The sequence below is a fragment of the Natator depressus genome, chromosome 5 (genome assembly GCF_965152275.1).
Source record: "Natator depressus isolate rNatDep1 chromosome 5, rNatDep2.hap1, whole genome shotgun sequence".
NCBI lineage: Eukaryota > Metazoa > Chordata > Testudines > Cheloniidae > Natator > Natator depressus.
The window spans coordinates 35,381,052-35,393,596 of NC_134238.1; the positions used below are offsets into that span (position 1 = coordinate 35,381,052).

The 12,545-nt window shown below is 43.2% G+C and overlaps 2 protein-coding genes across 3 annotated transcripts in view; one reads left to right on the forward strand and one right to left on the reverse strand.

The window, feature by feature from the left end:
- Positions 1-4,492, reverse strand: part of LOC141987327 (endogenous retrovirus group K member 9 Gag polyprotein-like) — a 262,863-nt gene extending 258,371 nt beyond the window's left edge. Inside the window, exons 1-2 of the mRNA XM_074952564.1 lie at positions 4,112-4,492; positions 910-1,180 (exon numbers count right to left, since the gene is read on the reverse strand). Coding sequence (XP_074808665.1) covers positions 910-932 — 23 coding nt within the window. The 5' untranslated portion in view covers positions 933-1,180; positions 4,112-4,492. The remainder of the gene's footprint in view (positions 1-909; positions 1,181-4,111) is intronic.
- Positions 4,160-12,545, forward strand: part of MAP3K1 (mitogen-activated protein kinase kinase kinase 1) — a 96,305-nt gene continuing 87,919 nt past the window's right edge. The window contains exon 1 of one of the 2 annotated variants that reach the window (XM_074952562.1): positions 4,160-4,213. In XM_074952562.1, coding sequence (XP_074808663.1) covers positions 4,197-4,213 — 17 coding nt within the window. In that variant the 5' untranslated portion in view covers positions 4,160-4,196. Of the gene's footprint in view, positions 4,214-4,642; positions 5,077-12,545 lie in introns of those variants that run through there. The other variant, XM_074952561.1, reaches the window with a different exon arrangement.

A 12,545-nucleotide genomic window follows, 5' to 3' on the forward strand; every position in this document is an offset into this window, starting at 1 on the left:
AATGGCCAGGAGAGCAAAGCTAATCTTCAGTATAGCAAAAGTAGGTTTCATGTTGATTTAATTTTGGACATGGCAGAAGTTGCTATATTCAAAACAGTTTCTCCTGAGGTGAAGTATTTTACATTTACACTTCAGAAGCTGGATTGGAAGGACAAAAGTAGTTACATCCATCCACAGACTAAAATAACAATTATTAATTAATAAGTGGTTTATCAGTGATACTTGATACGTAATTCTTCTTGAGTTCATTCATTTGAAACTCTGACAGAATGAATGAGGTGTGTGGTGCAAATATTCTTAAAAGGGTTTCTTCTTTTCCTTTGCAGAAGCTTCTAAAGACATCTTTTTCCTACTGTAAAGACAACAATGGATTCTTTCTTAAAAACCTTTAAACAAGAAAACTGTGATGGCAACCTGAAATGCTATTTGCCTTCCTAATGTAAGTACAGTAAAGTGGAACAAAAATGGTAACTACAGTACATGCTATTCCATAAAGAACAGACTATCTACTGTAACACAGGTAAATATAAGAGCAATAAAGTCTTGTTTTTATACACTGCAAATAGGGAAACATGCTCTTACCCTGACCAGGTCCCCTATATAGCTTGCACATAGCCTGAGTAAATAATAATGGAAAGCTGGCTGTTATCATGAGAAGGCCTAGAGGAGCTACTGGCGTGAAGAAAATATGTGACACTATAATTGTCACAATAGAAATTCAGATTCCATTATTAGAGGAAGTGGTGGCATATTAATCTGACTTCCATTTCAAGTACTTGAGGCTGAGGTCTGATATAATTCCAAAACTAATGATTATTCACATATTTTAGTAAATCAACTTTTAACCTACTGTTATTTATTTTCAGAGTATAATTTGTAATAACATAAAATGAAGATGAATGTCTGTACCTCTCAAAGCTTCCTGGGGACATCAGTTGTATGTTGGTGGAATAGGCCTTCTCTTACCTTAGGCTTCTTATATATTTCCAAATAAATCCAAAACGTTGTTGACTTCAGCAGTTACATCAGAGATTAATTTGGCCCATAGTACATACATACTGTACTGCATACTTTGATGAAAGCAGGGAGACATAGGAAATGCCCAGTATGTGGCCTGGATGTTGCATTTGACATGCCACTAGAAGAACTGAATAATTCTAGTCCAAATATAGATCTGAAACTGCAAGAGAGTGTGCCATTGAGTTTCAAATGTTTCTCCCCTTCTGAATATTTATTTGTTATTAAATACTACAGGCAAAAATATAAACTTCATTCCACAAAATCCCTATATGTTCAGATTTGTAACCATGAATGTAACAAATTTTTGAAGTGAGCTCCGAGAGCAGGTATTTGCACAATATCTGATAAACTGAGCTAGACATAATTAAGCTTTAACAAGTTTTTCTTGCAGAACTATAAAAGTCTACACTAACAACAAGAGCAAGGAAATGTAAATCATTCTCAAATCATGCCCCATTTTCTTAGATTATTTACAACTTCAGTGCAAGACAATTACTGAGATTACAAAACAAGGCTGCAAAAGATCGACATGTCTGTTCCTAGTCTCATAAGACTAAGGTGGTTTTCCGTTCTAGTTGCAATACTTGTATGTAATGCATTGATGTTTACCTGCATGATGCATCCATATCTAGACATTATATATATATAAAACTTTGTGTATTATAGGCAGATATGGTGGCACCACCTATTATTAAGGTTGCCTGACACTTCCCGTTTTAAGACCCTGTTTTCAATACCTTATAATTTTGCCAAATTTTACCGATTTGGGCTTAAATTTTCTATGCCAGGTGTCTGCCTTGAGCTGATATTTTTCAAAAAATGTCAACCAACCAAAGTGGTTCCACTGTTTTTGAAATCAAGGCTAAGGAAAAATAAATTGTTTTGGCCACGTTAAAATATTCTTGTGACCTTTTCTGTGAAAAGCTCTAGCATGCCCAGACTTTGAAGCAGTGACTTGATATTTGGTAGGGGGGTGGCCTTTGTGACAGGGATGTGCCTTTTGCTGTCTCCATGAAAGTCCGCCCAAATCTGGCCAAGTTTTAAGCCGCTGAAAAATTGCAGTTAGCACATACTCAGTACAGACTTGATAGATCTTTGCAGCTAAATTCCCTGAAGATTCTGTTTGAACTGGGCATGCTCCATCCCAGGACTCAACAGGACTTTACAATCTTAATGTTATTCTAATGTTATTTGAGAGTAAAATATATTACATACCAAAAAATCTATACTAAAAGAACATTAAGGGTCCCTACCCTCCCAGGCTCAGACCACCCTCACCCTCTGCTTTCCAGTGTGGCTGCTTCCTGCTTAGGCCTGGGTGCCAGCAGGGACATTAAGGGTATAAAACTCTCCTGTGCTCTCAGTTCTGTTCCTGGCAGCACAGTGGGCCCTGGCAGCCAGCAGTAGCAATTGCATGGAAAGTTCTGCACAGTCCCTGCAGTTCTTGGCTGCAGCATACTCAGCATAGATGAAATCTTCAGAGAATTTGGTGGCCAAACTATAAGTCTCTACTGAGTGTTTGTGAACTGAGATAGTCAGAGGTTTATAAAGTGGTCACATTTTGGCAGCTTTTCTTAGGGATGACAAAATGCACATCGCTGACACAAAGGCGCCCCCCTCCCTCACCCTGATTCTAGTCTAATTTTGAGTTCCTGCTCTAAAGCTTGGAGGGGCTAGAGCAGTGGTTTTCAACCTTTTTTCATTTGTGGACCCCTGAAAATTTCAAATGGTGGTGCAGATCCCTTTGGAAATCTTAGACATAATCTGTGGACCCCAGGTGAAAACCTCTGTTCCACGGTAATGACAACCTTTCATGGACCCCTTAGACATAGTCTGTGGACCCTAGTGGTCCACCGACCACAGGTTGAAAACCACTGGGCTAGAGCTTCTCAAAGCAAACTGGCTGTTACTACTTCTTAAAACTGCCAAAACAATGTATTTTTCCCAAACCTCATTCTGAAAAATAGGTGAATTGTTTTTGCCAAAAAAATTCCCAAAAATTCAGTGATAGGTAGGTAACCGGCATGGAAAACTTCATCTCAAATGGTTAGTTTGTCAAAGTTATAAACAATTAAAAACAGTGGCAAGAGTTAAGCAACCTCAACTCCAGGTGTGATTACCTGTATTGCCTATAATGTTAAAATGTATATTGGACACTTAAATGTGTAAGATCCGTTATGTGATTATGTTCATCAGCCCTCATTAAAATATCATTGGAAAGTAGGTAATACCCTATATGTACAATAACTTTTAGGCAATTTGTGAAATTTCTGTGTTGGGACAGATGAGTGGAGCCACATACCAATCTTGAAGCTGTAGTCTGAGGTGTAGTGAATGGTCTAATATGTTTAGCATATTATAATGCAAACTACAAAAAAATATAAATTGGGATTAGAGCATTCTTGGGAGTTAGTTTCTAAGCATATAGCGAGAGGGGGAAATAGTATAAAATGAAAAGGGGCAATAGATGATTAGGGCCAAATATTGAAAGTGGGAGGCCTGCAAGCAAAAATGAAAATCTGATTGTGTACCAATATCCACATGTGTAAATCGCCAGTTAGACACCTGAACAGTATGCAAAAATCAAACAAGCATTCAAATATATGGGCAGTTGCACCTGTGCACTTTTCCCCGAAAGCTTCCAGCCTCCCTTTTCTCAACATTTGGCCCTCGGTGCTTGATACTTTATCTTATTTTATAACCTTCAAAATACGCCGCCTGCACTGGCGTTTAGACAGATGTGCCAACTTGCTACATGTAGTTTGTATGTTGTGGGATGATTTTGTTTTCCAGCCCATGTGTGTCTGAATCTTCTCTCCTACCCCCACCCTATTTTAACTATCCGAAATGGTCTTGTTAGAGGGGCACTGCACCAAAATCATGAGCTTCTATTCCCCCCCCCCCGCCATTTTTGATACAAACCCACGTTTGTCTATGTTTGGAATATGTTTTGGGGGCGGGGGGGAAATCTTTGTAGTTCACTGCACGTGCTGGGCTGAAAATGTTGTTTGCAATGTATTTGTACTCGCGTCGCTCCCAGCATCAGAGAGAGACACAAGGTGGCTGAGGAAATAGCTCTTATTGGACTCACGTCTGCCGGTGAGAGGGAAGTTTCGCAGCTGCACGGAGCTCTTCTGCCGATCTGGAGGAGCGGGGCAAGGCTAGTTTGTGATACAATGTCCAGACTTTCGGGGTGAGCCTCCCACACCCTCCTCCAGGGGCAGAGATCGGCCCCTCGGTCTGCGAGGAGTGGGGGAGTCAGGGGCCGCCCGCCGGTCCCGGACCCTCCAGCCCGGGCTCCATCCCCGCATGGGACCCAGAGGCGGCTGGCCCCGCGCTCCCGCCTGACAGGTGCGGGCTCCTCCGGCCCGGCCCGGCCCGGCCCCCTCTTCCGAGCCGCGGCACCGCCCAGCGTGGGCACAGCCGAGTCCTGCCACCACCTGCCCGCGGGCGGCATCGAACGGCCGCTCCCAGCCTCACCTTCCCAGCGGCGCCCCCACGGGCCCTGAGCCCCCTTACGCCTTTTGCGCAGCCCACGCCGCTGGCGCAGATGCCGGAGCGCGGCTCATCCCCCGCCTCCCTCCCCCGCCGCTCCGGAGCCCGATGTGACCCGCCAGAGAAAATGGCGGCGGCGGCGGGGAATCGCACCTCGTCGTCGGGATTATTCTCAGGCAGCAGCGCGGACGCCGCCGCCGCCGCCTCCGGGAGCCTGCAGAGCGGCGCGGGGAACGTGCCCGGCAGCGGCGGGGGGCTGCTGCGGGCGGCGGGCGGCGGCGGCGGCTGCCGGGAGCAGCGCTCCGACTGGCGGCGGAAGCAGCTGCGCAAAGTGCGGAGCGTGGAGCTGGACCGGCTGCCTGAGGCGCCGCTCTTCCTGGCCGGCTCGCCGGAGCCCCCCGACCTCTCGCCGCCCCGCTGCCTCGCCGGCGGCTCCGGCCCCGCCAGCCCCGCGTCCTCCCCTGGCCGCTGCGCCGCGCCCCACGAGCCGCTGCCGGACCGGAGCCCCGCGGGAGCCGACGCCGCCGCCGAGAGGAGGATGGAGCCGTCTCCCCCTGCCGGGTGAGGGGCGCCGGGCTGAGAGCGGGCGGCGGTGCGGACCCCAGCGCCTCACACGGGCAGATGTTGGGGGCAGAAGGCCCCTGGGAGGGGAGCGGAGGCGGGGGAGGCTGCTGCGGGCGGGCGGGCGGGAGTGGCGGCGAGGCCGGGCACTGCTGGCGGAGCCGGGGACGGAGCTCGACCGGAGCCTTGCCCGCTGCCGCCGCTCGAGCTTTCGCCCCCCCCGCTGCGCGGAGACCGAGCCCCGGAGCCTGGTGCACCACCCAACGGGCAGGTAGCGGGGACGTGCTGCTGGCTGCCGCCCGGGGCCGAGCCTGCGTGTAGAGGCGGTGGGATCTGCGTCGGGGGACGGTGTTACCGGGTGATTGGGGCGGGGTCGAACCCCCGTCAGCCCCCCGTGTTTGTAGGGGAGCTGTCAGGCTGCAAGAGAAGCCGGGCGCGTGGGTGGTGAGTGGCCAGTAGTTTAACGTGGCTGTGTTCAGTGCCTAGTTGGCTTATGCAGGAGGAGCTGCAGGTTAATGGAGCTGAGCTTGTGTTTCCCAGCACTGTAGCCTTGGCACCAACTCTTGCATTTGTGTTGCCTTTGCCCTGCCACCCCGTTTGTGTGTGCTCGGCTCTGGGAGTCCTGGGTCTTAGTTAAATGGGAGTCACAGCTGCTTGGGGGGGGGGGGTTGATTTATTTCTGCCTGAGCTCTGAGAGGCTTTGAAGTTTGAATTTGCCCTGGTGGTTGAGGACTCAGGACCGGATGTGTCAGCCATTCAGTTTCAGTGCAGTTAAAGCCTTAACCCTTCCTTCCAGTAGTCTTTCGCTTTGGGTGCAAGAACGATAGCCGAGTGTATTTGAATCTTTTCTTCTAAATCACCCCCTCCGTACTCACCCCCCGCCTAAAAGTGCTTCTGCTTTGTGTAATCTAGATAATAATCTCTCTAAAGTCTTAGATTTTTACATTTAAACTACTGGGAAAGTAAAGGCAAATATATTTAAAGTTAAATATTAATAAAAATGAGTCCTTTCTCCTTTGACTTGTTTCACTTGAAATTGCGGAACTGTTTTGTTTTTGCTTAGTAAAAAAAAAAACAAAACCCGTGAATATCTGCACTGCAAAAATGTAGAAAGTGCTATGTGTTTCAGGGGTTTATGCTAGAGAAAACATGTTTGAATGCATCCGATGAAGTGAGCTGTAGCTCACCAAAGCTTATGCTCAAATAAATTTGTTAGTCTCTAAGGTGCCACAAGTACTCCTTTTCCTGTTTGAATGGTTGCACGTTGTGTGAGATGATACATTGGGCCCTTGCAATGTTTGTCCTATTCTGTATCCTATTTGGTAAGAGTTGCGATTTTACAGAGCTTTCCAATTAACAGGTATTGTGATGCGAACAGAGGCGCAAGTTCAATGACTGCAGTGCATTTGATATAATATATATCACCTACACAAAGGCATTCAGATTTAAAGCTACCATGTGCATATTTTAAGATGCCTCCTTATGTTCTTCAGAATACATTGTACTTACTATTTTTAATGTACACTTGCTAGCTTTTAGAGTGTGCATAGGTAAGGGTAATGGTGGTGATAGCTCTTGTAATCTTGACATAAATTTAACAATTAATTTCAGAAGGATTGTTATGTGAGGCTTCATGGGTAAAGAGTTAATTGGTGGTACTTGGTGGTGAAGACTGACTGTTGATAGGTTTACTTTTACAATTATGTTACAGAGAAAAGGAGCTTTTAGTTAGCCACTTAAGCCTCAAGAAATCTGTCTTTCCCATTTGTGGTAGAAAGATATTAAATAAAAGATTTCCATTCTAGAGAATGGTTTAATAATATGGCAATCTAAAAATCAACAATTGGTTTAGGTATCTAGACCTATTCTGTACTGTTTGTAGACTTTGGTCTATATTTAAGGCAGTGTACATTACTTGACAGTAATATGGCACTAGCAGATGAACCACCAATCTAGCTATAGAAAGATTAATAGGAAAGATGATATATTCACTTTGGCAAGTGACTTGAATTAATTTGATTTTGTAGCATTCTCTCTAGGATTTTGTCAAGGTATGAAACTAAAATGTACTTTACTTCATGTTGTTCCCTCATATGTAGGCGTCACCACTGTAGCAAATATAAATAATTCCATACCACATCAGAGGAAGAATAACTAGTGTAAACAGCATCAAAACATGCCTTTTAAAAACAGTGAAATATTCTCATAATTTTCAGTGGGACTTACTGCTAGTTGTTATGGGTTCAAGAAGGTAAACATTTGTCACATCAGGAGATCACATTTATACTGAAATATTGACTCCATCCTTACTAGCCAATTCCACACATACAAGAATTTCTTTCAGGTAATTCCTGTTCTCTCTTTCAAACACTCTCTTTTACAGCTTTTCTTATATTTAAGCACCTACGTTTACACATGTTGAAGTATGAATATATATGCAATTTGAAGGAAGAAAAGTTTCAAGAACTTTAGTGGCTTATAGCACCGTCTCCATAGCTCTAATAATAGAGATGTAACAATTTTCATCTGAGAGAATATTAAATGTCAAGTGCATTATTCTGTTTAATAGTGCAATGAGATTACACCATAGTTCTGAAATGTTAGTTTCAGTCTCTGATAATTATAAGAGACCTAACTGAAGGACTAATTATACTATAAATTCAGCAATATTGTGTAAACTTCATGTTAAAGACTTCAGTATATTAGGTGCAGTCTTGCCTGTAAACAGGTGTGGGGACCCTCCTTTGTCAGAGTATTTCAATAATTTAAAACAGTTTTTACACCTACTATAGTAATAAAGGAATATAGTCAACTTGAAATCTAGTCAAATACAAAATAATTAAAAATTTCTTTTGTGTACTAGAAATGCCCACAATGTGCTGTGCACTATATAAATGGGAACGTGTGCACAAACTCATTGCCCAGAAAAGCTTAAAATCTAAGAAAGCAAACATGATGGATGGAGTGAAGTCCATCAAAATACAATATTTTGCATGTATAGTATATAGGGTTTTTTTTAAATAAATACACTAGTTACACTCTGCTTCCTCTCTACCCATCCATTAGTAGTTAGCAGATACTAGACTTGCTCTTAAGTCCCCCTACCAGCATTTTTGGTATTACAATCACATTTCTTTTTTATAAATAGATTTTTCCTGTTCTATTTCTGTGTGAAAGACCCACATAAAGCAGCAGGATAAACTGGGGAAAGAGTGAAACTGACTCTGCAGTGTGCTATCTAGTACACAAAATAAAAATGTTGTTGTTTCATTAATCTCTGTTATATTGTCTTTGGTTTTTGTCAAATAGTAGGTAAAATTTCAGAAAAATTGATTTTTTTTTGTGGTTTTTGATTCATTCTCTAATGTTAATGTGAAATGCAACCTGAACACACAACAATGAAGTTATTTTCCATGTCTCTTAATATCAGCTTATTTATACTGTTTATATTTAATACTGAACAAACTTTTATGAATTTAATAGATTATTAATTATAAGGCTTTCTTGGAATTTGGAGAGCTATACAATCTGTTTGGGGCAGGAATCCATGAAAGAACAAGATAGAACTTTTTAACATTTCAAATTTTTTATCAAAATTAAGTGCTTCACATACTACCTTCAAAAATCTAACAAAACCTTCCATTCTCTTTATCAGAGTGCTGCATTCCTGAGGTAATGCAACCTTTTGTGACACTGGTATGGTTCTCCTGTTAGAAGAGGCGGGGAAAGTATATTGTTGCTTTAAGAACTGTAGGGAATCTTTATTATGATTAACTGAAGAGTATTGCTGTAGAAATTTTAAAAAAGCATTTAAAAAAGATACAGAGGTAATGAAACTAGACAGTTTTTCTGGTCAATTGACAAATTCTTGTAGCTTCCATTCCAAGGCAGTTAAAATAAATATTGGGCCAAAAAAGTTAATGCTTTCCTATAGATTTAATATAACTCTTTCACAGTGTTCAGATCAAATAATTACCAACTATTTTCTTATGTTGGAATGGATGACTGGTTAACCAGCTTTCTTCAATACAAGACTTCTAACACTGTCAACCCCATTTTTTATAAAAACAAAAAGCAGGAAGTGCTGCAGTTCAGCTTTCTTCACAGCTCTCCTCTTCATCCAGTATCCACAAGCAATAATTTTTTTTCGCATAGAAGTGTCTTCCATCTAGCACAAACAAAATTTGTTCTAAAAACACACTCATTTTAATATTATAACAAATCTGCCATTTATAGTTGATATCAGATTTCTCAAATGTAAAGAAGGCATGGCCTGCTCCTGGTCTCTCACTACTATGTAGATAAATTACTGATGTTGTTTGTTGGTTTTCTTGTGTTGTATTATAGCATGATAAAGACACCTAAAACACATTGGGAAGATTGCTGTTATGGCCATCTAGTAGAGCAGCTCTAGCAGCAGCTTACCAATTCTAGATCTGCTCCTCGATCCATGACACCTGCCTTGTTTTGTGAATTCCAAAGCAGGACAGAAATATATTATGCTACAGAATACTTTATAGTAAAGAGAGGCTGGGGTGTGTTGAATGGTTTTCATTGTTAAAACGTAGTTTGGCCAACGGTTTCTGTCTTCCTAAATAAGTGATAATGAAAGGTCGTTATGTTTCATCTTTGCCATATGTTAAGCTTTCATATATATGGCACCTGCTAACCTGATTCAGCCCTGCAATTGAAGTTAAAATGTATTTGGCATGGTAGGAGCTGCCTGAGTTGGTGAGTGTAAAGAAAGTATAGTTAAAATAACATTTTGAGTATTCCAATCAGGTCAGTCATGTAGACTGTCTTTCACTGATAGTGGCTATTTTAATTATATCCCTAAGAGCTCATAAATAGAAAATCACTTCTCCTCCCATTATCTTAACACTAGCTTTTTTCAGGTGGAAGAGTGAGCAGAAGCAGCATGACAGTGATGAATGCAGTACTGGTAAATTTCATCCTGCTATTACTGCTGAGAGAGCACTATGCAAGTTCAACATAACAGATGCCAGGCTCTCATGATGGATCATCTCAGACACTGGTTTTAAAATGGAGTGAAGAGGATGTAAGGAGAAAGGAATACATGCAATACCAAGGCAAATTTAAGTCTCTACGTCTGAATTTAAAATAGGACATGATAATAATTTCATTACTACATTAGAATTTGCAGCTATGAATTTAAGGTTCCAATGCACAGTAAAAATTAAGTCTTGTGCTTCAAGATTTAAACTGCATGGGAATGAGGAAGGAATTTCTCCTACATTGTCTGCTGGTTTCCCCCCATCCTCTGTGATCTACAAGGATTTTTGTGTATGGGTTGGCTGTGTTGGTCTCTCTCTAAAGCATCAGGTATGCAATTGTTGCTCTGGCAGAATGTTGTAGAGGGTTTGATCTGGTATGGGAGTTCCTTTGATCTTATGCAAAGTATACAGATTGTAACTTTAATTTATCTGGAGCTCTTTCAGGGGAGTTACTGGAATTGTAGATTAAATCTTCACTTCTACTGACAGGAGTGTTATCCATTAAGCTGTTTGGCTAAAATAAAACTTGCCTAGGCAGTGCAAATCCCAACAGTGAGAGTGCAAAATGTTTTGAAGGTAAATTCAAATCACCTTAAATCATCGTTTTTAAGATTTATAGAAGGAGTGAAAAAAGTTACATCTTTCCTGTAACTTTTAGTGTTGTAATGTGTTTATTACATACATAGCAAAGTTGGGCTATGACTAAGTTTGTTTAAATATTGTGTTTTGTATGTAATTTAAAAAAAATAAAGTTCAAAGTCAGAAGTGCCACACTGCACTGAAATTGTTCTAAGAACTAAAACAAGGGGTTGTGTTTGTAGCAGCAGTGGTGGTGAGGAGTTGGTATGGTTTGAATTTCTGGAGTTCAGAACACAAACGTTTGTCTTTTCAGAGAGTCCTCAATCCTCTGTCAGAGCCTATGGTTCATCTTACTTTTGTCCCCTGTCTCAACTTACACTACTTAAAGTTCTATGATTGTAGCCTCTGTTGTTTTTATCAAGGCAAATTGAATGGGAGTCTCTTAAGAGGTGGTCACTATAGCTTTCCTGTTTGCTATGGGGCTCGCTGTTAAGTAACATAACCCATATATTTCAATGGGAGTTAGGTGTAGACCAGATTCTTAACTCACTTGTTGTTCCCTTCCTTCCTCTCTTCATCCAGAGGCCGAGCATGTTGCCTCCAGAACACCTTCCATTCCCTGCAAGATCAGAATGGGGAATCTAACAGGGCCGGCTTTAGGGATGGGCCACCCAGGCAACTGTCCGGGGGTGCCATGGTCAGGGGGGCACCATGTGGCAGCGCAGAGGTGTGCACTGCCAGTGTAGAGTCAGAAGCTGCTCCCAGCTGGCAGGGTGGCGCTGCATGTAGGGGCACCCAGATTTCTCCGTGCTTCCTCCTGGCAGAGGAACATGGTTGGGTGCGGGGGAAGAGGAGGCGAGCAGTGATGCACAGATACTGTCCGTCCCCCCACCTTCCCAGATGTTCCTTTGTGCCCTCTGAGGGGGCATGTCAGGAGCAACGCCAAGTGCTCTGTGCAGCCAGGTCACACTCTCTCCCTGGGCTGGTGCTTTCCTGTCATCCCCTTATGCATCCCGGGGGGGGAAAGTGACCTGGATGCAGGGAGCCCTGTTGTTGCTCCTTGCTCCCTCCCGCACAGCCCCTTAGGGATGTGTAGAAGAGCAGGGGGGCAGTGAGCAGCAATGCCAACTATTCTGTGCATCCAGGTCAGTTTCCCCACGTGGGTGCAGGTGGGGGATGCAGGGGGCTAGGGGTGCAGGAGGGCGGTACAGTGGTTAGGGGCAAAGGGAGCACAGTCCTGGGGTTAAGGGTGCAGGAGGGGGAGGTGCAGGATGAGGGTTGAAAGGGGCACAGTGCAGGGGATTGGGGGTTGGGGTGAAGGAGGCACAGTGCAGGGGTTGGGGTGCAGGAGGGGAGTGCAGGGGGCACAGTTCAGGGGTGAGGGGGTGTGGGGAGCCTTGTGGGGTTGGGGCAATTGGGGACATCCATGGGGGAGGGGGAATGCCACGCCCACGGGGGTAAGGGCACCAAAATATAAGTTCGCCCAGGGCATCATTTTCCCTTAGGCCGGCCCTAGAATCTAACATCAATATCCTGCATGGTACTACCATGCTGCGAGAATGTTGCTGTCTCTTAATAGGACTTAATAGGACTTTTAATTAAGTCATTGTGGGTTTTTTCTTTTGCTTAAGTCTTTGAAAGACTTGCAGTTTTGGGGAATCTTAACACTCGCCAAACAATTGAGGAAAATTGCTGGCTGCACAAAAGAGCTGAAAGTCATATTTGAGATAATGGCAACACAACATTTTATTCTAAAACTTGGATGTTCAAGAACAATTTAAAACTAGACGTTGTTTACTTTCCCCTGAAAGTTGAAATGACACTGTTTTCATTGTGTTTAAACTTCCCCAGTCTCTAATTTTTAGTAATTGCTCT